Here is a 27,638-nt window from a genome sequence, read left to right on the forward strand (position 1 = left end):
TTTGGAAGCTTTAATAGGACACTTTCTGATGGTACCATCTTTTTCATCACTAGTGTTGTTATTTTTGAGTAAATTATACTTTTCGTCGAAATCCTGGATCATTGTGAGCGAAAGAGTTAAAGTCTTAACAGCTTGTGCCAAAATTCATCAATCACTGTATATTGTACAACCTCTGAACTTTTTAATGAAATTCTTTTGTGCGCACGAAAATTAAAATTTCTTCAACTTGAAAAGTTTCTAAGAATTACTTAGTCATGTGCGGAGATTTCATGACCTGCTTTATCAAAAGGAAGACCAAAGATAATTGGCGGAAACTTGGTAAAAGACACGAAAACTATACCCGCCAACCATTTGTTGATTGTGCGAGTTTACACAACACTACTAGGATAGGAGACAAAAACTCAGTGCTTCATCCACTATAGAATTAATAAAGGCTATATAGAAATAATGGAACTCCCATATTTGCATATCTTTGCACTTAGAATAAATTTGGCACTGAAGTAGGTCATGTATTGTTACTTGGCATTAGAGTAAATTATTTTTCTGGGCAATATTTATCCGGTATCTGAATTAAGTGGTTATTTGATGCATGGCTAGTTAACCTGGTATGGCTCTGTTATAGTTGGACGAGACAGTGACACTTTTGTTCCGAGTGTGATTTTTGATTGTAAGGCCTGCCCTCTGGTGATAGGAATTTGAACCTAAAAAAACTTCGGGCCCATTTGGCATCTCCAAAGTGAAGCTGTGACAGCCCAGTTATGTTTCCAAAACCCTATACCCTCAGCCCAAGAGCCATACCTCATCCTATTTTGTAACCCCCGTCTATTTGAGAACCGTGTCTTAGCCACCTGCTGAAAACCTGGGCAACTTTGGGCCCATTTGGCATCTCCAAAGTGAAGCTATGACAGCCCAGCTCTGTTTCCAAAACCTATACACTCAGCCCAAGAGCTGCACCTCATCCTATTTTGTAAACCCCTGTCTATTTGAGAACCGTGTCTTAGCCACGTGTTGAAAACCTGGGCAACGCTTCCATCTACATTATATTCATAGTTACCTAGGGTATCGTTGAAAGATGCTGCCACAAGTAAGATAAGGCTGTCTTGACTTGCCAATAAAGTGCCTTGACCAAGGGGACACATCTACTTTTCTGGTCATTACATGAGATTCTTGACCAAATATGACATCTTTGGGATTATTTCACCATAAACAATAGATCTCCTTTCTAACTCTACAGCATTCCCTCACTGGCTTCGGGCATCGATTAATTTGCAAATTAAAAGTTTGCAAATTTAATCTGTTTTATAATTATGCTATGATTATTTGCTTTTGGCGAATATTTCGTTAAATCCCTCGAGTCAAAAGGCGGAGTTGGATAATTTTTCCAACAAAAATCATTAAAATGGCAATTATTGTCCAATTTTGGATTAATTTGCTGTTTGTTATTGAGATATACACAGAAAGCTATATTACATTATGGTAGGTATCGGAGTCAGATTTTTGTGATGAGGAGTAATTTGATATTGTTAGTAAGTTGAAATGGATGTTTTAATTCTGCGTATTAACCCTTATCATTTCAATATGGAATAAGAAGTTCCTTTTGCATGATGCCATCAAAGTCATGAAATATTTCAAAATCATTTATATGAAAAATTCGGTGTGGTGTGAGATTATGGCCAGTTGTGGAAAGCTCTTCATGAGGTCTTCTAGTGGTTCCCTCTTTGATTGACTTTGATTGCATTTTCCGAAGAAAATCTAACTGGTACTCTGTTATTTTTTAATAAAAAACAAGTGGAAGGTAAAAGAAAGTGCGTCTTCTTTAAAAACTGAGTTTTAGATTAAAGAATGAAAAAACACACCGACACAATAAAAGAGCGTGTCTTTTTGAGACCGAATTCTTCTCGTCCGCCCTGTACCTACCTTTCTCAGATGCAGACCCCATGAGCAGAATAATACCCCACAAGTCTAATCTCATATTAGAATTGATTACTTGTGAAATTTAATGAATTATTCTACCAAGTATGTCCAAATTATACGCAACAATTGCCAGCGGAATAATAAGGGGATGATGTATTGCCAAAAGTCTTGTGTTTGGAATTGAAAATTTTACAAAGCGCTTTGGAGGCCCAACTATGCATTCTTAAGTATTCTTGGCTTCTTATATGCACCTTCAAGAGGATGTGTATGCATGAATGGTACCATATGATGAACTGTTAGGTGAATTCCCAGAAGAACTGGCAAAACGGGCAGCAGTATGTTTAGCGTATCATCAAAGTAGATTTGTCTACGGTACAAAATGTTGAAAATGTTCATGTGACAAGATAGTGTTAAAGGTAGAGTATACAGTGCAACCTCCCTTAGCGGACACCTCTCTATTAAGGACTACAGAACATTTGTGTACATTTTATGATGCATTCTTGTCCAGAACCACCCTCTTTACAAAACTCTGTAACCAAATGCACAAGTGATATTTGCTGATGTGATTATTTAACATATTTGTAAGAAAATTCTCAATTTCAGATTTAAATTTAAAGTGTTCTTTAGCCTGTAAAGGGTTAAGTACACCACATTAGCAACCAATCAGATGACAACGAAAGTGTTCAGTTCAGAGGTGAGAACCCCCCACCATCCTCTGGGAGCCAATAATGCGTATGTATGCTAATTATCAAATCAACGAAGGCGTATGTAATTATTTACAACTTCGACGATGAGATATCCCCGGAGAAAACCGAGTCATTAAAATGTTAGCGGCTTGGAAATATTAGGCTATGTCTGCAGTTATAATTATACAGGTTGCAGTTGGTAGAAATTTGAATTTGGACACATTGAACTTTTATTAGAAATATGCAATAAATGTTGGATTTATTGGTGAAACATGCGGTAGAGATTGGGCTCTATTGCAGAGATGCAATATCAATTGATGCAATAAGCGATAAGAAGATTGCTTGTATGAAGGCAAAATCGCTGTTGCATAAAATCAGACCAGTTTGATACTTTTTGCCTGCGGCAACTGTGCCTGATTCTAACTTCACTTCAAGCGTCTTAGCATTGCCCCAAGGTCGCAAAAGGTCAAGGTCATTAGCTAGCCCACTCGCTCCAATCATGATCAGATTTGGCCATCAGTCCCAATTAGTGCTAAAGTGTTCGAAATTTTCTGGTTGATGACATTTGTGGCGGACCGCAGTAAAGTGAGTCACAAATTTCATTGGATGAAATTTGAATTGACTATTGATTCAGATCGCATTTCGATCTGGACTGATGGTCTTAGCGATAAATGCACGTTGCAATTACGAGATTTCTAAAATTTCCTTTTTACTTCTTAGTGGTAATTGACATTTTCCCAAGGTGATGGCCTTCCTAATTACGGGAGGTTCAAATTGTGAGTTGTCTGTTTTCGTTTCTAGATTGTACCGGTTGTGGTTGTCTGATGATAGCGCTATTGGCATCGCTTTATTTTTCTCCTTACGTCACAGTTAAAAGAAAGAATTCAGGCCTACATGTAGCCAATTACACAGTCTATTGTCTTTGAACAAAGCCCGATCACACCAAGGCCTAAATTCCCATAATTCTGTTGCCTTATCAATGGGTTATCAGGGTAAACCTTGATAACATCAGCCCCCATGTAGCAGCTTCATGGGGGTCATGAGTCTAAATGTGATTGGCCACAATCATCTACTGGGAACTGCCAACATTTCGTGCCACTTTAATTTTGCAAAAATTTTGCGAAAAAAGAAAACATTTGTGCTGTTTATTTTGGCTCATTTTGCCAAAACTTGCCAATACTTAATAGAACTGAAGCTATTTTCATCCACATAATGCTAAGGGATACTTTGAATTTGGATGACATGCTTGCCCTGGAGTTATCCAAAGCAGAGGTGTGCTGTTTTATCCCCTTGGGGACTTGGAGATTAAACTTATTGAAAATGAGTTATATTTCTCCATATTTCCTCATATAAATCCCTTGAAACGAAGATACTTAAACCGTGCTCACAGGCTTTTATGTAGCTTTGGGTCAAAATTCATAAGTTTACAAATATCAAAATGTCATTGTTCTTTATTTAAAGGAACACCTAACGCTGAAACTACGCATGTTGAAGGCCGTTCTGGAATACATTACATAACTCCAGTTGCAGTGTGGGAAGTAAATATAAAATTCGAATGTCCCAAAATCACCTTCAGTCCAGAAGTTTGAATGATGTTGACGTGGCAATTTGGTGTTCACTGCGCCTGCATGACCGCAACTGAATGAAGAGATCATTCAGGGTCTGTCTGACAGCTGTGATTGTTGACCCGACGTCATCCAGAAGTTTAAGAGCACAGAATCTTTTTACCTGTCCAAACACAACTTTGCTTCATTATTATCTATCATTATTGATGGAAAAACACTTCACTACCGTTCGAAAACTGCCACAAATTGAGTTCATATTATTGTTTTTGTTGTTGTGTCCTGAAGAACATTCTGTAAATAATCAATAACAGAATCTCACAATGATGATAATTCTGAAACAAAAACACTCCAGTTTTTTATCCCGTCATTTCGATCCTGTTTTGTCTGCAGCTTGAAAGATGTTTTATTGTTATTTGTTCATTAAGTTTTGCCAGAATGTTCTGATGAATTCAACGTTGAATTGGCATATTTCGCGTAAAAAGGTTAAATTGTGTTTAATTGTGTATAACAAGGAATACAAGTGATGCCTCCCGGCCGGAGTTCATGTTTTATAAGGCCAAAATTAGAGTTAACATCTTCGAAAATAGCAAACAAAACCTGATCATTGCACAAATACCTAAGTTTCATAATTCATCCATAAAAGGTTTTCTACATTTGTTGTTTTATTTTTTTTCTGCATCGTTCATTGTTTTGCGGGCAGTTGTTGTTTAATTATTAATTCATGATATTTGCATTATGGTATTTGTTCCACTGGTATAGCCTCGGGCATCCCCAATAATCAGCTCAGTTACATATTCTTGTCTTTTGTTTGAATTTTTGGAAGACAAAATGGATTACCTTCGAAGCTATACCAACCAAAAACATTTCTCTGAATTAACGATGAAAATTAAAAATCAGTGCTTTACATGATGATAAATATTCATATCAATCAATGCAAGTTTTTTGCCTTCGTATCAGCCAATTTGTTGTTCTGTTTTTTCGTCATGAAAAGTTATTTTTCTTGTTCAGTTTGAAAAGATATTTTTCTTGTTCAGTTTGGTAGTATTGCTCTGGGCATTGTTAGTTATAGAGCTATGTGTTCATTTTTTATGTCATTTTCTGCCGACAAATCCGTTATGCTAGCATCTTTAAGCCCTGTTTTAGCAACTTGTTGGGAATGTTAGAGTTACAAAAAGATATCACAAGTTTTCAAAAATAGGGAAAAAAATTAAAAATCCTTTGAGCACTTGTAAAAGTTTCAGGGCTAAATTGTCTATGGGGCTCAGTTGAGATTTTTTTTCAACTTGAAATACTTTTAAGTAAAGCAGGTGCAAATTTACCAACTGGAAAAAGGGACCGTCCCTATTGTATGGTGATGGATTAAGGTATTGTTATTTAGAGACCCAAGACCTTAATACCTCAGAAATCAAAAGCACATGATGGAAAGCATTGTTGCCTGGCAACTTGTAGGACAGAGTTTCGTACCAAACCAGAATCTGTTTCAAAGAAGTTACACAGTTGAATTTAGTTGTCCGTGGGTAAATTATGGTATAGAGAAGAACCTCTCCATTAAGATCACCCTTGGGACTGACAAGTGCTGTTCTTAATAGAGAGGACATCTCTGTTTTAGCCTTGTGAGGGTTAATCCCTTGAAGTGCGGGAGATATCAGCTGACCCACGCTATTCAATATTTATCTAACTATTAACTTGAAGACAACCATGAGATGGATGAGTTTTAGATTTGTGACCGTAATTCAGATCGTGCGATAAGGAAACAAAATGGCGAAGGGGACATTGGCGATCGAAGTGCGATCTTAGATAAAAACATAAGTAAATGAGTTGCCATGTTTGTATGACATTGACAGTACTTGAAGAAATCTGTATTCCATGATTCAATCATTCCGGCCATACACGATCAAATTTTTCATTCAGTTTTCTGAATATGCTCTTTCAGGTTTTACATGTCGACAATGGTTCTTGAGATATAGGCCCTGAATCAGCATTTTCAGAATATTTTGTGAAATATTTCATCGTGTGCTGTGGGGCATAGATGCACGACGCACCAATGACACAAATTTAGGGATGACAATAGATTTTGACTCTATGTCTAACATCGATTGAGAAACTTCGGCTCTTCTACCAGGGTTTCTGATAAGAAACTTTGGCATTTTTGGCATTTTCTGAAGGGATCCTATAACTATTTGCGTATAACATTAATGGACTTGTTTTCAGATGCATTTGCCGTGTTTACTCGCGAGAAAAAAGTGACCAAGAATACACACGAGTACAATTGAGAACAAACAACCTAACAAACTTGATAAATTTATGAGTTTTTCCATCGTTTGTATCAACTTGTTTGTTTTCTATTGGTGGATAGAATGTTTGAATGTTTTTTTAATTTAGGTTTTGTACGCATGTTTTGTTTATTTTTGCGTAGGTTTCAAATTATTCTTGTTTTCTTGGTGAATTGATTGATATTATTCTTGTCGCTTTCATCAGAATTGTACAATTGTTTATAAGGGCAGTATTTTTTTTGAAAAGTTATCGTTGTTCGATATCCATTAGCTTTTGTTTACTTGTGACCCTAGATTCTTCTGGCTTGTTGTTTTTGTTTAGAACTTCAAAGATAGCTATGTTATATAATATCCCGCCTCCAGATTAATCGGTGAGGAATGTGTACATCTAAATATTTGGTTGTTAATTTAAGTTTCAGCTTTTCTTTAAAAAGGTTCTAACACTCCGGTTGTTCTGAAATTATCGACTTTATATTGTGTTTACTTAGGCCTGTCTTTTGATATATAGATGCTTGTGCAGATTGTGTGTCAAAATAAATCTTCATGTTTAAATGTGATAAAGTTTGACTCAAATGAAAAGTGACCTCACACTGAAAATGAAATATGTGAGGCGGCAGTTTTCTTCAATAGCATCAATACGTGTTTAATTCACAAAACCGATTCAACTTGAACTATAATTAGCGCAGAATTTAGAGACTTTGGTTCCCGGGAGCAACATGTGGAAACTCTCGACACTATCAACACATTGCGACTGAGAACAAATTTCAACAAGGATCGGCCAATTTCATATTATGCCATTTGATACCTGGGAATACAGCTATTGTCCCAGCCACATTTGAAGCACTTTCCCTGTCGGTATTGCGGAGTTTTTCGGTCAATGACAGCGTCTCATTTCGCCAAACAATAGAAAATGAAGCGATTGCTTGAAAACAAGTCCGAAGTTTCCTATACTTGATCCATTTCGATGGCCCTTGCGCGCCATTGTTTTTGTGTAACATCTTGTTAGTGTTAACACCTGTTTTCCTCTGAAACTAAAGAGCAGTGGTGTACACCACAACTGCATTGATTAACCTTTTGGTCTGGTGCTATTTGGTCCACGTCTCTTTTAAAATTGAATCCTCACCCGATTTTAGAATGGGATTATTATTTTCAAAGTCTTGCATGAATTATGACAGGTTATGGTCAATGAGTTCTGGATACAAAGGTAGTTTTAAAGGGTGGCTATAGTCAGTAGCCAAGTAGTTCATATTAAGTTACACAGAGTCACCAATAGGGGTCTCTCCTAGTACATGAGGATCTTTGAGGATACACGCCTCTGGCAGAGGCCTAAATAACACATTTTGAAACTCCACTATTATGTTATCCAAAATGCAATCAAATACATTGGGATTTAAGTTGTCTGCTTCATTTATCGACTATGAAAGTTACCGGACTCCATTTATTGATTAATTTAATTTCATGAGAACTTTCCCCTCATTATGTTTCATTTTGTTAACTTTTCATGTAAAATTGGGAATTTTTTCTCTCTTATTGATCAAAATATGAAAGTCGTCATATTTCACAAAAGCTGTTACGTGGGTTTTGGCTATTGTCTCTGAGATCAAACTTAAAGGGTAACTCATGTCAAATTTCACCATATAATGTTTTAGCTGTTTTTGACAAATGACTACGTCACTTTCTCATAAATCGGTAAGGTTTTCGAATCGAAATGCACATTTTCTAGAAATTGATGGTTTAATCCCGCCCGGACGGCTCACTTCGATGCCATTTTCGTTGATGACGTCACAACATGAACATTTTCACGGTCGCGGTGGTTTACATTCAGCGATTTTGTAATAAATCTAATCAAAATGGAAAATTTGAGCTTAACATTAGTGATCAACAATCAAAAACGGACGTATTTCCTCAAAGTTGTAAATCACATCATAGTATCACTTTAAAGTGATTATCGCCCGGGTAGATAGTTGTCCATACATCGTCCTTTCATTTCCTTTGCCTCAGCTGGCATGAAATGAAGTTCTATGAACCCCCTTTAATTGATGCCGAGTATATATACATGCGTACCATCAGTAAGGGTGTTTGTTTATATGCTGCCATCTTTGAATCAATTACCCAATAAACCAGCCTCTTCTGAGTCGCGTACCCCCACACAAGTGTTCTTCGTTCATTTCTAAGCTCCAAGAAAGGATTTATGCAGATTTACAACTAATATCTCGCTTGCCTGAACTTTTGAACATACGATTTTGACATACCCCCCCCCTCCAACTCGTCTCATGAAAGCATGTCTACACACATTGCATTACACATACCATCAGTACCCCTCACCGCAATGAACGAACATGACAAAAACACCACGCAATTCGTTTCTTTGAGACATACGGCCCTGGCAGAGTGCGATGATCTAGCGTGGTTGGTCGTCAGGGGTGTCCGATTATCTGCCGCCAATTACAAATGGGTGTCATCAACTCCAAGCACCTGCCAGTGGCGGCTCGTAATTACAACTCCATTATCTCTCATTTCCTCACCAATTAACACCTGTCCACCGGCTTTATGGTAATTCCAACGACGCTGATTGACCCAATTACACTTGCGTTTTCTTGGGTCACAAATTTGGTTAATTTGTCTTTTATGTTCTTGGAAAACTCGGCAAAGTCTTCACATAAACAAACACGTTTTCTCAGGTAAATGGACACATGACATCTTCGATAATAACGTACATAAATTTAATTGCGCCAGGGCTGACATATCGTGATATAACAGGGCAAGATGAAAAAAATATCGATGCAAAATAGCCCGATAGCTGGATGGTTTTAGAGAGCGATTTACTTGACATGAAAATGAGCCACGGGCTGCCTGAGAGATTTTTTCTTCCTCATCATCCGTAATTACGAAACTCATAACTATTAGTTCCATATGGATTGATGAACTCTGTCATATATAGTAATGGTAGTTAATGAAGGCAGCTGGTGGTTCTTCCCACGGAAAGATGGCACTTTTTTCTCGTGTCTTAGATGGGTATAATTAGCGGGGTTCATTAGGGTTTTCCTGGGCGTTGAGATGTTCTTTGTCGTGACAAGTGGCTTTGAGGTTCTGATTATCAGTCCATTTTTTCTGTCTCATATCTATGAGGGTTATTGCTCCAATACCTCAGTTTAGTTGCCACATATCTACAACATCAATAGAACTTAATACAGGCATTTGTTTTTTTTGGAAAGACATCCCTATGTTGGCAAATCCAAGGTTGAACTCAAAGTCGGTGGTTCGTTGATGAAGACCATAAAGAAGGGCAGTTAACACTTTGGGTGCTCACCATTGGCAATTCTCATATTTTGACTGAAGTCATCATCCCATTCGACGTGCTAAAGATTGTGAATGGAACACACGATGTCAACATGTATGCCTGAGGTTTCACCATGTAGCAAGGGTATTGGTTGAATGCTCTTGTCTTGATGCCCATTTGAGTGATATCGAAGAAAATTGGGAATTAGACATGATCGGGAAAGTGGCTGTGACTTGTAGAGGGGAGATAGCCCTTACAATATTCTGTAAGGGGGTAGACCAATACCATGGAAGGTCCACAACAACACCTGCTAAATATTCAATCTTTTTTTGATACGCACAGTAGTTTTGGCTTGATTATTCAATATATTACCTCTTCTTTGTAAGCCCTGTGGCCTAGTATTTCTGCCCAAGGCGTCAATTTCACTTAGTAACTCCTTATCCAACTTCCAGTGAAACTGATACTGCAGTTATGTAATCTTTTTATATACTAACTGACAAATCTGGCTAGTTCAGACATATAGATGTACCAGGTCACTGTTGGTAAGTTCAGTTCCTTCCACAATTTTGGGCAGTTAACACTTTGGGTGCTCACCATTAGCAATTCTCATATTTTGACTGAAGTCATCACCCCATTCGACGTGCTAAAGATTGTGAATGGAACACACGATGACAAATCTGGCTAGTTCAGACACTCTTCGTGTCCATACAGATGTACCAGGTCACTGTTGGTAAGTTCAGTTCCTTCGACAATTTTGCTTATAAACGGTGTTTCATATTCCTGCACACTAAAGTTTTACCATGTCACATATCAACTTACAAAGTGAATGTATGTATAGTTGAAATAAAGCTGACATCAAGAAAACTGTGTCATCGTTGTCGGTTTTTAGGCGTTCCGCGTGCGTGAGACCCTGACATGAAAAAGAAAAAAGGGAGCAAGATGCTGAAATGTTATTGCCACACTTCACTATCTTGATCATTAGACTTGACAGGTTGACAATCACGATTTGAAGTCAAATCATACATTCCAAATTTCTACACATAAGTCTTCTTCGATACAAAAATTTACTGACCCTTCATTTGGAATTGACCCAAATAATCTCGATCTCTTGCCGTGGCTGGCCAACAATCACACAAATGAAATATTGGTACGCATCACCGAGAAAGACACTGCCAATTTATCTCCGAAGCCTGCCTATCAGATCAAACATGCTGATATTTAATTTTCTCCGGCTGAGCACAATGCCACAAAAGATCGCAGGGTCTGGCGTGTGGTTGTACAGATAATATCCATATGGATGAGTGTCATATCTGTCGAATCTTGCCATAACTTCATATGTCGAGATGTCAAACTCGATCAACACAACTGGTCATTGGTACAGAAACTATTAGAGGCAAGAGGGATCTGATATCAAGGAGCTTTGGACACTGAGCTGGTGTGGGTTTGAAGGTTGGTGGTAACGCATTCAGAGTCAAGGATGGTATGGGTGTGTGCTGAGACAGCCTTCCAAGGCTGATGTTCACGTGGACAGTAAGGACACAGAGCAGTCGTTTGTTTGGAGGCATGTGGTATCGAGATGCTAAGACCGCTTACACAACCGTTTCAACCACCGCACTGTGCGGCCTCTTGCCTCTCGGCGTGACTGTGCATCCTTCTGTAGGTATAGACAAGCCATTTCTCCGACCACACTGTGCTGCCTCTTGCATGTGTTACTGTATGGTAGACCAGCAGTTTCACCCGGCCCACTGTCGGGCCTCTTGCCTGCCCTACTGTATGGTAGACCAGCAGTTTCACCCAGCCCACTGTCGGGCCTCTTGCCTGCCCTACTGTATGGTAGACCAGCAGTTTCACCCGGCCCACTGTCAGGCCTCTTGCCTGCCCTACTGTATGGTAGACCAGTAGTTTCACCCAGCCCACTGTCGGGCCTCTTGCCTGCCCTACTGTATGGTAGACCAGCAGTTTCACCCAGCCCACTGTCGGGCCTCTTGCCTGCCCTACTGTATGGTAGACCAGCAGTTTCACCCGGCCCACTGTCGGGCCTCTTGCCTGCCCTACTGTATGGTAGACCAGCAGTTTCACCCAGCCCACTGTCGGGCCTCTTGCCTGCCCTACTGTATGGTAGACCAGCAGTTTCACCCGGCCCACTGTCAGGCCTCTTGCCTGCCCTACTGTATGGTAGACCAGCAGTTTCACCCGGCCCACTGTCGGGCTTCTTGCCTGCCCTACTGCATGGTAGACCAACCGTTTCACCCACTGCGCTCTCTGGCCCCTTGCACTGTTCTTCAAGTTATCGCGAACCTCATTGCTGAAGCTATCAAGAACCTCATTGCTAATGTACTGCTAACGACTCCATCAGACTTAAATAAGTGCATACTGGGAATTGAAATCAGGGTATTAACTTGCGGAGAAAGCCATCAAAAATTCATCAGGGGTGGATTGAAAGATGGTCATCTTTTAGAGTAAATTTTAATATTTCTGGCCTTTTCAATATGATGGCGCATCAAGATATTAGCTATGGTGCACCTGGGGGCGTTCGCGGATATGAATTAAAATTTCGAGAAATTTGTGAATTTTCTCAGAATTTGGAATTGGAAATACTGAAAACTGACAAAATTCAGGGACAATTTATTTTATCGCAGATTTAACGCATAACCTAGATTCGCGACATATAAAATCAAGAGTCAGAGGTCTTTCATTCTGAAGGCAAACACTTCATTGCAGTGATAAATATCGCACAACTCTGCAATGAAAATCACTCTCCTGCTTGAGGTAAATTATCTAGGGTCAAAAAATACTTCAAGTACTTTGGCCATTTCACCAAAAAGTCATCTGGGATGGGCATCAAAAGTGAAAACAGCTCACAGCCATTCAAGTCTCATTGATCATGTTGATAAATATTTCAAAACTTCATGAAGTTTCCCCGCTGCCGTTTAACAATAACAAATTTGATTATTTTCGATCATTAACGAGTCCAGGCTATGGTTTTAATAAGGTCGCTCTCCCAATTAGCAGTTGTGATGGAGAGAGAAGGGATATTGCACAGTGTCAACACTCAGCTGGCTGATTTCAAATACTCGTAAAGATAAAGGATTACTCGTGAATTATTTATAAATGATAGACTTTTATTTAATGATTTAGACACTTTCAAATAATACCGCAGGAAACACTGGTCCACTTAACATGAAAAGTGTGTTAATATCTGACATCGGCGTGAATACCCTATACTTTTTCCGCGACTCATTACTGAAAACCATTCACAATAGTTGGTCGACTAATTAGGGATGTTGGACCATGTTGCATTGCATTCACCTTCTTCAATTCGTAAGAATTTATTCAAATGAAGCCAGACCCACAAGTAAATAGGAAACTTTAACATCGGGTGAAATACCAAAGTATTTTTAAGAGCGAGTATTGTGAGAATTGACATTTTCCTTTGCTAATTAGTGTGGAAGTCTTTGCAGAACTCCCGCGAAATAATGAGCGTTTTTTTACACGATACTTCTCGACTTCAACCGTATATCGTTTCGGCGATCACAGGACTTATTGAAATAGAAAATGCGTTGAGGAGGTTTGGTTTCTCAGCGCTAATTAGTCTGAACTTTGATGAAAGGAATTCACTTGCTATGATAATTGTCGAAGTATCAAAGTATCGAAGTATTGTCGAAGTATGTTGCCACAAATAGGCTTGGGAATTGACGAATGTGAATCGACTCACCCAACTCACCCTCTTATTTATTTGTTTTATCGAAAATCTTTGAAACGAAAATTGTTCAAGTAATGAAGTAATGGTAATTTGACGTCATTGGACGAAATTTAACATCATTTGGTGTCACTAAATGGTCCATTACATCTGATGTGGCAGGGTGACATTGTTTTCCGAGATTTATATTTTGTGAATCACAGTTATACACAATTATGAAATTGGTGAAAATATGTGAATACGTCCACAAAAATCTGGTTGTTTGCAGTAGTTCATTACTGTTGATGTTAATGTCTTCTGCAGAAATGTAAAAAACAGTCAATTTTCATAAAAGAGAAATTGCAAGAAGTTGAATCATTTTTAGGCTGTTGATGATTCAAAAAGAGGAGTATAAAACTATTTGATTTTAGAGATAGGATGCTATCACACTCTTGGGGGATGTTTTAGAAATCATTCACGATATGAGAATATCTCTTGGGAGTATGCATACGAAGAATTAACAAAATGGACTTTTATTTTAATTGTTGCAATTCTGAACTAGGATTGTGAAGGAAAAAAGAAAAGAGGATAAGATATTTGAAACATTGTGGGTTTTTTGCGTAAATGTGGATATTTTAGACAATGGCGCCACCCTTGGGACAAGATGGTTAACCACAACACGAGGGATCGTTGATTTCATCTTTCAATATAAAACTGAAAGGTCGTGCAGATTTTTTCATGCTGTCCTGCAAGCAACCAATATTCGTCTGATAATAATTCCTGTGAAAAGAATGAGAGGCGAAAATTTTCGCTGTTCTTAATAAACTTCGAGGAGAAATACCTGTTTCAATTGTTGGCAAAAACTTGGGATGAAAATATTACCTTTGGCATGGTACCATATATTGTTTCTGAACTTATAATCCTTCAAGGTGTTCCTGCACTTGTGGGCTTTGCCTGGCTAACCTCGGGTCCAGGAGTTCATCTCCTCCGGGGGTATATAACAATAGAGATATTTTACCCGAAATTTTACATCCATGAAAACTAATCAAAAACCATCGTCAAGGATTATGAAAGGTTAAGTTGCAGATTTTGTAAAAATGATTGGGTTTTATTGTTGTGCTGATGCGTTGGTGAATTTGCATTCCCGTTGATGGGTTTTTGTTCGAATTCCCTTGGAATTCCTCAAATTTCATGTTATAATCAGCCGTTTAGTCGGTTGGGGATTTTGTTTTGCAATGATTACTAATCTGAATCGATTGGGGTGGAAAATGGAATTTCATTCATGGCCATGGGTCTGATGATGACTTTTGCAGTTTTGAATGAAATTTTCATAATTTCCTGGAATTTTTGTTTCAAAACTGGAATCCTGACTTGGGTTGAAGTACAAAAATATAACAAGAACTTGAAGAATTTTAATAAATCAGCACATGTGGGGCATTTTGTTTGGAGCATTTAATATATGTAAAATGGACGCCAATGATGGCAGAGAGAATATGTCTGAATACTATGTCTGCTGTGGAGAATGGTCATTGACCTAATCTCCACTCTCTTCCTCCTCATCTATGTCTGTTACCCGAGGCCAGATGAAGAATAAAATACACTTCCTTTCTTACATACAAAACATGTACAATGGACACCAATACTGACAGAGAGAGAGTATGCTGCAATACTACGTCTGCTGTGGAGAATGGTCTTTGACCTAATCTCCACTCTCTCTTCCTCCTTGGCCATGTCTGTTACCTGAGGCCAGACGAAGAATAAAATACACTTCCTTTCTTACATACAATACATGTACAATGGACGCCAATACTGACAGAGAGAGTGTGCTGCAATACTACGTCTGCTGTGGAGAATGGTTTTTGACCTAATCTCCACTCTCTCTTCCTCCTTGGCCATGTCTGTTATCCGAGGCCAGACGGAGAATAAATACAGTTCCTTTCTTACATACAAAACATGTACAATGGACGCCAATACTGACAGAGAGAGTATGCTGCAATACTACGTCTGCTGTGGAGAATGGTCTTTGACCTAATCTCCACGCTCTCTTCCTCCTCATCCATGTCTGTTACCCGAGGCCAGACGAAGAATAAAATACACTTCCTTTCTTACATACAATACATGTACAATGGACGCCAATACTGGCAGAGAGAGAGTGTGCTGCAATACAACGTCTGCTGTGGAGAATGGTCTTTGACCTAATCTCCACTCTCTCTTCCTCCTTGGCCATGTCTGTTACCCGAGGCCAGACGGAGAACAAATACAGTTCCTTTCTGGCCACTCCAGCCAGCAGTAAGTGGTGTACCATTTGCTCAATTACCATGCCAATTAAGCCTGCCCTTACCTCATGTCAGATTAAAGAAGGACAAAGGATAACCGCTGATCTTGGCCTCTTGGCGATATGTGTCTTGATTGTCTCATATAGACGGAACCATATAGGACTTAATCTTCTTATAAAGTTAGAGTATTCTCTCATATACACACACATTCAGGTCTCCAACCAAGATTTTCCTTACTCGCAACTTAAGATTATAAGTGCTTTTCCTGTAAAAAAATATCCTTTGATATGCACAATTGTTATTAAATATTGTGCCTAAAATGAAATAAAATGCTTGCAATTACTGAGAAGCAATGCAGTAAGGAAGTTAGAACTGAGCGATGAAAAAAGTCGAAATGATGCAAATTATTGAAAAAAGACGAGTGCGGTCACAGCATAATTATGAGATATATATGAGATGGGTGGGACATCTCAAAGATGGGGGTATAATTAGATCTCGGGGAAGAGGAATGAAGAGGTATAGAAGCGTTATTGATAATATGGATAATTTGATACGTCTTATGAAATCCATAAATGAATATTGCTGAATATATTGGCAAATAATTGGCTCGAGATGGAATGGGGGAAAATTTGAGAAGAATGGGCGGCGATGCTAAATGAGAGCGGCACTTGGAAGATTGAATTTTTAGGCGAGAAAAAATCCTCGAATGTTTGCAAACGGAGAAAGGTCACCTTAACCCTTCACTCTGGCAGGCTTTGGAATGAGGTTGTCCTTTAATTCACAGGCGTTTGGTCAGTTATGTATAACTGAGCCAATGACTTACACAGAAATTAGTCCGACGCCTGTGACTGAAAGCTGGGTTTCCCCACTTTTGTTGCTGTAGTGGAAACTAGCCTTCGCCGTGCAAATATTTTCATTGAGTATTGAAATATCACGTACATGCAAATGAAATCTTTCGCCTCGTCTGCAAATTACAGTACCAGCTCTGAAAACATTTTTTTCAGCACAAAATTTCATAAATTGGTGACAACTTCACATGGCAGCACCAGTCTTCACCATATTGTTTTTGTTTGTTTCTCATTTTTTCTCAATTCAAACTCATCAATAAGAAACTCACAACTGGATGTAACTGTTCTTTGTTTTGTACATAGTTAAATATTTATGGGATTACGGAAAATTATCGGAGTTTTGTTTTTCCAATAATTGATGCAAATGGCGTTCAACCATTTGTGGAGACATATTACAATGATCACAATACACAACAATGTTTTTGGCTGGATCATCAATGGTTTATACTAAACAGGATTTTTTTGGCCGATATTTCCCAAAGATTATTAATTTCTCATTATTGGTGTGATATATTTGTTTATGGATGACAACAATTATGATGGTGGTTGCAGGTGAGTATATTTGAGAGTTAATTGATTTTGTCATAGAAACAAGAGAAAAAGAATTTGTATGACGAAAATATTTCTATGCAGGGGCTTTCCCTGTCACCGTTTTAAAGAAATCACCAAGCCAAAGTAAGACTTTTATATCAACCTGACGTATTATCTTGGGGGAAAAAAGGTCCAATTCTTTGCTAGACTAAGACATTACCGGTGAGATAGTCCTATATGACTAAAAAACTATCTACACCCTCTAGGCGAGTGATGCCCTTTCCCTGTACCTTACCTTATTCCACCTCAAAACCAAGCGGTTTACTACTTTCAAACAAGGCCTCGAAGCTAGACCCACCTCCAAACAATATCAATCTGGCTTTTTGCAATCGTACCCAGAAGGGTTGGAACCCCTAAAATTATAAAATACTAATCACTTTTTGTGCTTGTACCTAGAAGGTACATCTAAACAACAAAGAAACAAAACGAAGAATGCGTCTAAACAACGCTGAAAATAAAAGATCCATTCGCTACATTAATTGCATTGTTGCGGAATTTTTCAGTAAATTGTCCGATATTGTCTTCAGTAACTTTTTGTTGTTGTTCTATTGTTCTATTGAAGTTAAACGAATGATCTGATATGTTGCCAATTCTAAAGCAGATGAATTATTCTTTTGAAAAAGGTTTATGAAATGTGTGTAGCTCTAGGGGTTTTGTTTACTTACCATTAAGCAATGAAAATCATTATTTATCATATTGTTAGGCAAGACCAAATTAACGTTTTGTTGTAGCCCCTCAAGAAGGAAACCTAAAGTCTATGCAGCCGTTGCCGACAGTGGAGAGGTATCAATTTCTTTTCTAAAACACCTCTAACTTGATGAATTTTGGCATAATCCACCGAGAATATGCTTTCAACACATTTTATACCAGATATGGTTGCCTCACCAAAACTTCTGCGGTCAAAACTGAAGGCTGAACCAGGGTGTTTGAGAATATCATGCTTCGCCCCATCCTGAGCCTCATGGTCTTATACTCCCTTTAAATGTAGGATTTATATTTCCAATCTTGATAAGAGGCAAACACCTTGGTGGTCAAGATGATCACACATCCGAAAAGTTGATCGGAAACTAAACGTAATAGAAGTTTGTAAAGTTTTTGAAAAAACGATTTGGCTTGGCCTGATAATTAATTATGCATCGGATCACATGACCCTGCCTATATCTAATTAATAACAACCTATTGATTGTTATTTTATTGATATTTGTTTAGAAGTTTAACAGTTTTAAATAAGTTTCGAATTGTTCTCCAACTTTGTAAACAGTATTTCTGATCTGGTAGTGGTATTGTTTGATAAGTTTAATATTTGATTACTTTCTCTTTGTTTGTTGCTGATTTTTGTTTTGAATTTAGTTTTCTACCTAAAGTTTGCCGGTAATGGGGAATCTATATTGTCTGTATGCAAGTTATAACTCTCTATAGACCTTGGAAGGGGTAGTTCTGTCTGATTTCAAATAGAGTAGTGAGTGTGGTCATCTTCGGGTTTTCACTTCAAAGGGGATTTGACACAGCCAGTTCTTCAGTCAACTTTCTACATCTTCTCGGGCGGTGAAAATGTACATTCTCACTTCCTGTTAATAAGTCAAGTCAGATTAATTATCCAGATTTGCCCTGATGAACAAAATTCTTGATTGGTTTCAAAACTTCATGGCCAATTTCAATGATTTTAATGAATTAAGAGGGGTGTGCATCTGCACCCCCTTTGGATTGCTGCCTTTTCGCTGCTTGGTAAAGAGACTTCTCGGAGTCCCGTGCCGACAGTGGGGTTTCAACCAGGGACCTCTTGGTTGCTATCTCAGAGACCTGATGAGTCACTACACCTACACAGCTCTGGATTCTGTTCTTGGTCTTAGGATTTTGTTAAAATGCAGGCACTAACAAATAAATGAACCAGTTGCTTTATATTATGTCATCACCCTCATAAAATAATTGCCCAAGTCTTATTTTCTACTTTTGAGAAAAATGGAAAGAACTTATCCATTTCCTAACTATTTCAAATTTATTTTTCAGCTAACTAAGAATAACATGTAAAAAAAAACATGACAATGAACATTAGGAAAATTAGAGAAAAATATTCAAAACTATTAAAAGTGATGCAGATTTATTTTTATCTGTTTTGGGGAAAACGTTCATAAGGTGGGTGATATGTATAACGACAATGATGATTATCTTAGGCCCTTGGCTAACTTGACTAATAGCGAATTCCATTTATAAGCCTTTCCATTTCATTATACCTAGTTATTGGCATTACTAAAATAAACATTTTTCCTTAAACTCGTTTTTCAGGAGTGTCGGAATCCAAACAACCCCCATCGTGGAATGAGATATACTGTAATTGTAATTAATTATCCTAGGGCATGGTTTTATACACTCTCCGTTTGTGTAAATATCCACCCCTCTGAGGAGCATTTACGTCCCTGGCGAGACAATACCGTATTTATCGAGATATTTATGAGATGACATCTTATGGTAAGGTTAAGTATCCTTCTGGCGATGCGGGATGAAGACGGTATCCCGGTGTTTAATTGTCTTCCCAGTAAAAACCTTTTGTAATCAGAAAAGCATGGCTCCTCGTTGTAGCAATTTGACAATTTCAGCGGGATTTTAGAAGTTATAGATTTTTAGTCAGCATGAGATTACATCTGTACAATTCCTTAAAAGTAAAGTAAAGTATTGTCCAATTGTGTATCATAGTGTCACCCCTAATGAAAGGGCCAGCTAGCTTTGGCTTATGAGACACTCTTTACTTCCAAACTCCTCTCTCTGATACCAGGCTCCTGGCGAGAAGGCAGTTTGGTTCCCTATATTAAACAAGCCAGAGGCTAACTAACCGGCCGCATCGGAAAGTGTTTACCAGCCGGGCTTGAACCCTCGAACTTCCGTTCATGAGTTGGAGACCATAACCACTCGGCCATCAAGATCGGTATAAGAAGACACTTTTCAGTCCAATCTGAGGCTAACATTTCTTATAAGTGTTGATTGGCATGAACCTTTGTGATGACATATCTGAATCGAAAGGGCCCAAATCTGCATGAAAAGCACATTTTTGGCCACATCTGGGGGAAGTTGCCCCCCCCCTGCCAAATATGGCCCTGATGGGGATTTGGGATTTCCTACCATATTTTGCGGGATATGTCTTGAGCTATCGGGATTTGGCCAAACTGTTAATCAGGAATCGAGACCATACTATTTTTATAAGGGGATGTTTGGATGCACCGCCCCTAGGTCCCCCCCCCTCACCACCATAGGCTACTGCAGGTTGCATTTATCCTAACTCAAGTCAAACAATGATGATCGCATAATGTTGAAATGCTGAGCTCATCAAATTGAAATATTTGTTCCTTTGGGATCATAATTATGTTAAAAAAACCAAATGGTTTCGTAAATAATGCAATATGAATAGTTGCATTTATTTCAGAATATTGCCTCTGGATGTTTGTTTGTGCATTTATATCCTCGGGGAAATCGTCTGAAAGAAATCCTTCAGGTTTGTGGGATTATGCCTCGAGGTCATAATGATCAACTCTCTTGATCTCCCAACAATGGATTGATGAAAAACGCCACCAAGACTACAGCAAATGTATGTTAACCCTATCATGTCTGCAGTTAACGGGAACAAAGTGTGTTTAGAGGGTCTGGACACATCATCTCCTATTGCCGAAGGAAGGTGTGCGGTTAGATTACGATTTCAAATCTAAAATTTAAAAGAATGAGGCCCTACCAATGAGCCATAGTGTACTAGAATGAAAAGTTCATGTTTAGCCTCAGGATTCATTTTAACCAACTAGAGTGGCCCGTTGGCAAGTGCACCCCAAGTGGAAGTTCAAAGTGGTACCCAAATTTCATGTTCTTGTCACTTTCGTGGAAGAACTAGTCAAGCCATTAGACATGTTAGAAAAGTGATATAAAAGCTTCCTTCAGGGCCTTTGTCCCTCAATTAGAAGGTGAGATTCTGGGTATGGGGTGCTGAAAGAGTGGCCTGAGGCTTTGTGAGTAGTGGTGGCTGCCTCTGGCGGAATTCTAAAAGCCAGCAATAAAAAGATGTTTTCTGTATCCAACCGAACTCTTTCAGAGCATGACTGGTTCCCCATAACTTGGGCATAAGGCTCTTTCAATTGCTCCTCACTGAACTGAGTAAGCCAGATTACTGAACTTCATTCTGAAAATGTTATCTCGTTTCTCTTTTAAGGTCTTATCGAGATACAGCATGACTGATACAGAATCTGTCCCAGTTGCTTGCGACGAAACCCAAGAACCAAAACAGGAGCCAGGGCATATGGAATCACGGGTAGCCAAACCTAAAAATAAAAAGTGTACAGACGCACTCCTGCCAAAAGCCATCGAAGTAGAGAGGAAGTTTGTCGTCACTGACGATTGCAAAGAAAAGCTGCTAGAATTGGGAGCAGAACTTTTTAAAACGTCAGAATTCACTGATGAGTATTTCGATGTCGAACAGTACACTTTGACAACTCATGATTTTTGGCTGCGAACTCGGGGCGGAAAGTTTGAACTAAAGTCTCCGGTTGTGAAAAACGATCTAAATACGCCTTCTTCGCAGTATCATGAACTTGACGATGAAGCGGCCATCTTGGAAAAGATAGCGGGAGTCTTAGGGAAGGATCCTGGCACCATGTCCCTCCATGAATACCTAGCTGAGACCAAATGCTCCGTGTTTTCTTGCTACACGACCAAGCGGCTGAGTTACATGCTAGAAGACTTCGAGATTGTTCTGGACGAGATGGACTTTGGTTTTAGTATCGGCGAGATTGAACGAATGGTGGATTCCGAGTCGAAGATTTCCGAGGCTTTGGTGGCTATCGACAGTATGGCAGAGAAGCTAGGTGAGTCCATTGTAGGAACTGTAGTATTAGACTGATTGTTGGAAGTTTTCCATGAATAGTCACAGGAGCTAATTTTTGAAGCTAATGGTTGTACGTAGAGTGACAAAACTTTTATGGTGAGTGTATCTTATAAGGTTAAATGACATATCATCCAGGTTTTTGATTTGACCTACTTTTCAAGGTCACAGAGGTCAAAGTCCACTAAATCACCGATTGGTGGCACGTTTCGTTTCTATTTGAGCTAGAAGGTTCTGTACACTCTTCAATAACCCTGAAATTCAGTCACCTTTATTACCAAAATGCTATACTTAGATGGTACCGGTAATTTTCTTTTGTGCCATTGAGCCAAGATGAATAACATTATTCAATGGAATCAGAACTGGTGAAACTAGCCAGAAACTTCTCCCCATATCCACTGCCAATGACATGCATTACATTACCCGAGGTGAGCACAATGGCCCTTGGCCGTTTCATTTTTATGAAGAGACAGCACCACAAAGACAACATTGCCGCACTACACTGTGTCATTATATTCGACACAACCATGGCAAACCCCCAGCAATAATTTTATTACGAAAGGCGCAACTGTCATTTCCCACCTCAATAGAATCACAAATAGAATAAAAGAACACTTTTTCAAAGTTCCCTAGATCCGAAGGAGCTTTTCGATGGCCACAAATTTGTAATAAAAATGTCACATGAACTGTCACTTTATAGAAATTGTCAAGTGAAGTTTGTCACTTGACCGTGAGGGTACAGTCTTGAGCTCAAGTGAATTTCAACAATGTTGTTATTACTTTAGTTCACATCCCTCGTTGCATGCAGATACTTTGTGTCTGAAGTGCGTTCCAGTAGTGTAGTTTGCAAGTCTACATCCCATAAATGTACCTTCTCATGATACTTCATGACGACTGGAACTATCGACTTGAAACTTTGTACATATGCAACATTTCAGTTCTAGCTGATTCTTGGTCTGGCCACCAGGGGGCAAAATGTAAAAACACAAAAAATGCTCTATTTCATTTGTGAATGACCGGAATCTTACCAGATTTGAATGGTGTCTGTATCTAGTAAGGGTGCTTGATATGTATTACAGGTTTTTGATTTGACCTATTTTTAACGGTTGCAGAGGTCCAGGTTTGCTGTCGTCGTCCATCATCCATTAGCAGGATATATTCTGTATGCTAGTATTTTGTGATTAATCAACATGCTAATGAAACATATCATGACTGTGTTGATATCCAAAATTTTGAAAATACAGATATGACCATAAAATCTTGTAAAAAATGTTTTTCCTTTTCTCGTCCATCTTTATCAAGCCGTCTGCAGAGATGATAAAAGTGGCACTATTAATTTGTCTGATCTGCATCTGGCGCCCTGTTGCCACTGACAACAAATTAGTTGGAAAAGTCTGATGACGCAAATTGCGAAAAAAGTTGCTCTGATAATTCCAAACAGCGACCTGGGCTACTTTGAATTCTGCAAGCTTGCCGGACAAGAGTCATTAGACTCGAAAAGTTACGAAATCAGTGCACATAAAACCAAATTCGCGTCCGTTAGAGACTCGAGGGAGAGATCGGCCATCTCATAAGGTGGTCACGGCGTATTTAAGACCACTGGTTATCTAACTTTATGCCCGTTCCGCGTAACATCTCGCCAGCGATATAATTGTAATATAAATCAATCAAATTGCAGTTTCTTCGCGGGGTAACGGCCGCGAATATGCAAATGTGTTCCTCCGAGACTTCTGCGACTCCGTAAACACTGATTTTTCAGTGTTGCGTAATTACTGGCCTGCGCATAGAAACTACCTACATGACGATCATGCCAAGTGAGTTCGTACTGTCTTATAAATTTATGACCTGCGTGGACTTGTGACACTGGCTCAGGCAGACAATTACTGCGTGGTCATTAGTGGAGCAAGAAAACGTTTCATCTTAATTCAAAATGGACTGAGGAGCTGGAAGATTTTATTACTTTTCGTCTCGGTTTTGTTACTAACTTTTAACTCGTCGGTTGCTTTTTGGTCGAGTTCATGTGATTAGCTAATGCCAAAAGGTTATTATTAGTCAGTTTGAACGAGTTCGATGTCTACTGAATTTAAACTGACCAAACTTTAATTCGTTTCAACTTGGTCTGACAGACCAGTGTAAAATGCATAGTTTCTTCTGAAATGTGAGATGGATCTGGTTACTTTAAGGTGATTTAACTTTGGTAGAAATGAACTTTCATTAGCTTTCTAGCCCAGAGCTTTTAGACCATCAGCGACGAGTTTAAAACTATTTGAAGTCCACACGTCCCAACAAGATTGAGAATGATGTTCAGCAATCTGATTACATCTTCACTTAAAGGCTCTAAGAAAGGGTGCACCAGACATAAGTAACGTTGCATACGGCTCGTGACAATGCATTGTGCTGTCACATCTGGAGCGCGTTTCAGACATATCTGTGTCACAAATCCCTTGAGCTTGGCTCATTGACTGCTCTGAAGTGAGACATCGCCAATCAAGCCAGGCAGCACCATCCTCCAAGGCCTGCTGTATGGGAACCAGGAAAACCTTAGCTAGAAGACAGCTTGCGTTGCCTTTCAAGAGTGCATTTGAAAAAGAAGTGTGCTGACGTAAGCTCGCTTAGGTTTTGAGTGTCTGTACGACAAGCTCTAGAAGGAGCCTCCTTTCTTAAGAAATGACTTGGGGCTAGGATGTGGAAGTTCATTCTTTGCTTATAGTGCAGACACACCCACTGGCAATCCATCACATGGTGTCAACAGTATTAATTGTGTGTAAAAAAGATGTTTTTTGATGGGTGGACCAGGCATAACGTGGCACTCACTCAAAACACGGATGTATCCCGATGAATGTGTTATATCAATAACACGCGATTCCATCTAAGGTTGGCTTGGATGTCATGTGCATTTGTACACACTGATCCATAGGAGTTGTTACCAATCTTGACCGAGGTGAAGGATGATGCAAGATTCCAAAGAACATAAGGTTTTTTCCGAATCTTCTCTCCGTACTTTTATTAGTGTAGTGATCCATCACACTGTCGGTTTCAAACAATTGGATTAGTTGCTTTTGTCGGTCGAAAACAAATCCTTGCATTTTTGAAATTTGAAAGTGGGAGCTATTTTCCCTGTTTATTCATCCAGTTGCCAGTGTTTTCTCATAGCAAAGACGACGCAACGTGTCTTGGTTCGATATAGTGATGCCATCTTAGTTCACGTGAAAGTGGTCAATGGACTCATCTTTCCCGTTACATCACAAATGTACGATCGTCCACAGTGTTTAGGTCCATTGCTAATCCTGACCCTACAAACAAAATAATGCGTCAATTCCGTCTAATTGCCGATTTAGAAAACATTGAAATTTCCCGATTAGCGCTTTCCAATTAAGCGGCAGATATTCCATGACGTGCATGTCAAGTCCGTCACTTACCCAATACAGCTCGAATTCGGTTTCCCTCGGAAAAAATATATGCAAATACCGTGCGTTAATGGTGCAAATGAACGCTGGTTAGCTCTACGTGGAGGCCTGTTGCATCGTAATGAACGTCATACAATGGTCGCCGGCCAGCGAAAAACACGATTTGTTGACTGCCGATGTTAACTGTTCATTAGCGATGGCTCTGACCTGGGGTGGCAAGTTTTTTATCGCCGAGGTCGTCTTGCTGATTAGAATGGTTGCATCGGATGAGTATTGACGGAGTCTGGCACAAGTACGTCATTACAATCTTGCAGCATGCTTGTTCATTTGCTTGGCGATGGCTTTAGGATTTTCATAAATTAGGTCAGGAAGTTGGGAATGCTGTTAGCAACAGTCATGGTCGAAAGAAAATGGCCGTCATGATGTGTATTGTCATTATGATATCACAACATGCTTGCTCATTTGGTTCAGCTTTTAGGTTTGGGTACATTTGGTAGAAAGTGGAGAGAGTAGTTACCTGTAGTCTCGGTCAAAATGAAGGGCATCATTTAGTTCTTCAGAAGCCAAGCAAAAAGGAGGGACAAGATTCCTCCGAATTTGATCGTGATGATGATGATGATGACGATGATTGACCTCTAAGCATGACACCCTCTCTATCAAGGGCACATGATTTGTTCTCAAATTTACAATTTGCACTCTGTACCCTTGACACCTCCCTATTAGGAACAGCAGATGTCAGTCCCAAGGGTGTCTTCAATAGAGAGGTTCTGTCGTATGTACAACCAGTGCTGCTCTCACTAAATTACAATCCATCAACTCATTAAGTGAAATGTCAATTAGAATGACTTAACTCAAAATTCTGAATTGAATCCACCACCATCATATTCCGAATTAAATCGATCAATTTAAAATTGATAACAAATTAAGAAAATTGCTTGGCCTGCGAAACAACTGCAAATGAAACAAGTCTATGGACTAGACCAATAAATCGATGCAAATATAAAAATCTATATGTGAATCCATCACTTATTTGACATGAAGAAATCTCGGTCCGCATTACCGGTCTCCCGGGACATCATTTTCCAACAACATTCATCATCTTCTAGTTGCCCTGTCAAGTCGGTGTCTGGTGTACTGACTATTTTACAATGACCCTGGTTGGTAGAGTCTTGACTGGTCTGAAGTTTGATGTTCTGGCCTTGTCTTGGTCACCAGGAAAGTGAAGCCACGAGGTGATACTGTGGTCGTCCCCCCCCCCCATCATCTAAAGCAGTGCCTTCAGTGTCTGTGTAATTGTTATCCTGCCCATCAGCAGCTGTTGTGTAGGAGTGATGTCCATTGGCATTGAGCAATGTTGACATCTGTTGAGCAGGGCCATAGCCAGAAGGTGATGGTTTGAGGGTCTAGGGTCACCAAAAACATTTTTCATGCAGATTTTGGAGGATTTTCAGACTGGGTACTAATGTATTTTGCCCCCCCCCCCATGACAAAAAGCTACTCGGGTGTTTGTTGTGTGTGAGAATTTGGAACTGCACCTCAAAATGTAAGAATCTTTAAATGGTAAAAACACTGAATTGATGCTCTTTGTGCTGTTATCATCAATTGAACATATTGAAATATATTTTTCTTGATTTTCTTAAACAGCTGAACAGCATTGCATGGTCGCCTTGAATTTTTCATTCACCTCTTCAATTTCAGCATACTCTGTGCCAAGAAGTCGCTGTCCATGTGATATCCTTGTAATTAGATCGTGGCATAGCAATCGCGATCGCTATCCGCCATAGCGTATATTAACGTATATTTATGTATACATTAATAGCATTGATGGAACAGATATCATATGAATTCCGATCGGAATATCGCAAATTAAGACATGAATTGGAGAAGTGCGCAGATAATTGGCTCTCCGAGTAAGACCCGCATCGGAACACAGGCAATTAATTATGGATACAAACAGAGAATAACTCATCAGCTCACTCAATATCGTCATATTATTGGAAAAATTGGGCATTTGAGAAAAAATTTAAGCGAAGATTGCCCGCGCAAACTGATAATTTATATGTATGCCTGCGCCGCAATCAACCGCTATTGTCGTGGTGTCATTATGCGGGCGTAACCCAGCGCCGTATTTTCATAACGTGCATTATCCCAGTAATGTAAGTCGCGGAATCATATCTGCATAACTGCGTTCTAACATTTATATCAATCAACGGCGGTAAGCCTGCAGTTGATGGGTTCAAGATGGCCGCCGCGTTCCTGCGATG

General features: G+C 39.2%; 1 protein-coding gene across 3 annotated transcripts in view; it reads left to right on the plus strand.

The window, feature by feature from the left end:
• The window catches only part of LOC135495425 (thiamine-triphosphatase-like), a 182,613-nt gene that overhangs the window by 15,538 nt on the left and 139,437 nt on the right, over positions 1–27,638 (plus strand). For all 3 annotated transcript variants that reach the window (XM_064784050.1, XM_064784049.1, XM_064784048.1), the window contains exon 2: positions 21,299–21,950. In XM_064784050.1, the coding sequence (XP_064640120.1) occupies positions 21,317–21,950 (634 nt within the window). In that variant the 5' untranslated portion in view covers positions 21,299–21,316. The remainder of the gene's footprint in view (positions 1–21,298; positions 21,951–27,638) is intronic.

Source organism: Lineus longissimus, chromosome 11 (genome assembly GCF_910592395.1).
Source record: "Lineus longissimus chromosome 11, tnLinLong1.2, whole genome shotgun sequence".
In the NCBI taxonomy this organism is placed as follows: domain Eukaryota; kingdom Metazoa; phylum Nemertea; class Pilidiophora; order Heteronemertea; family Lineidae; genus Lineus; species Lineus longissimus.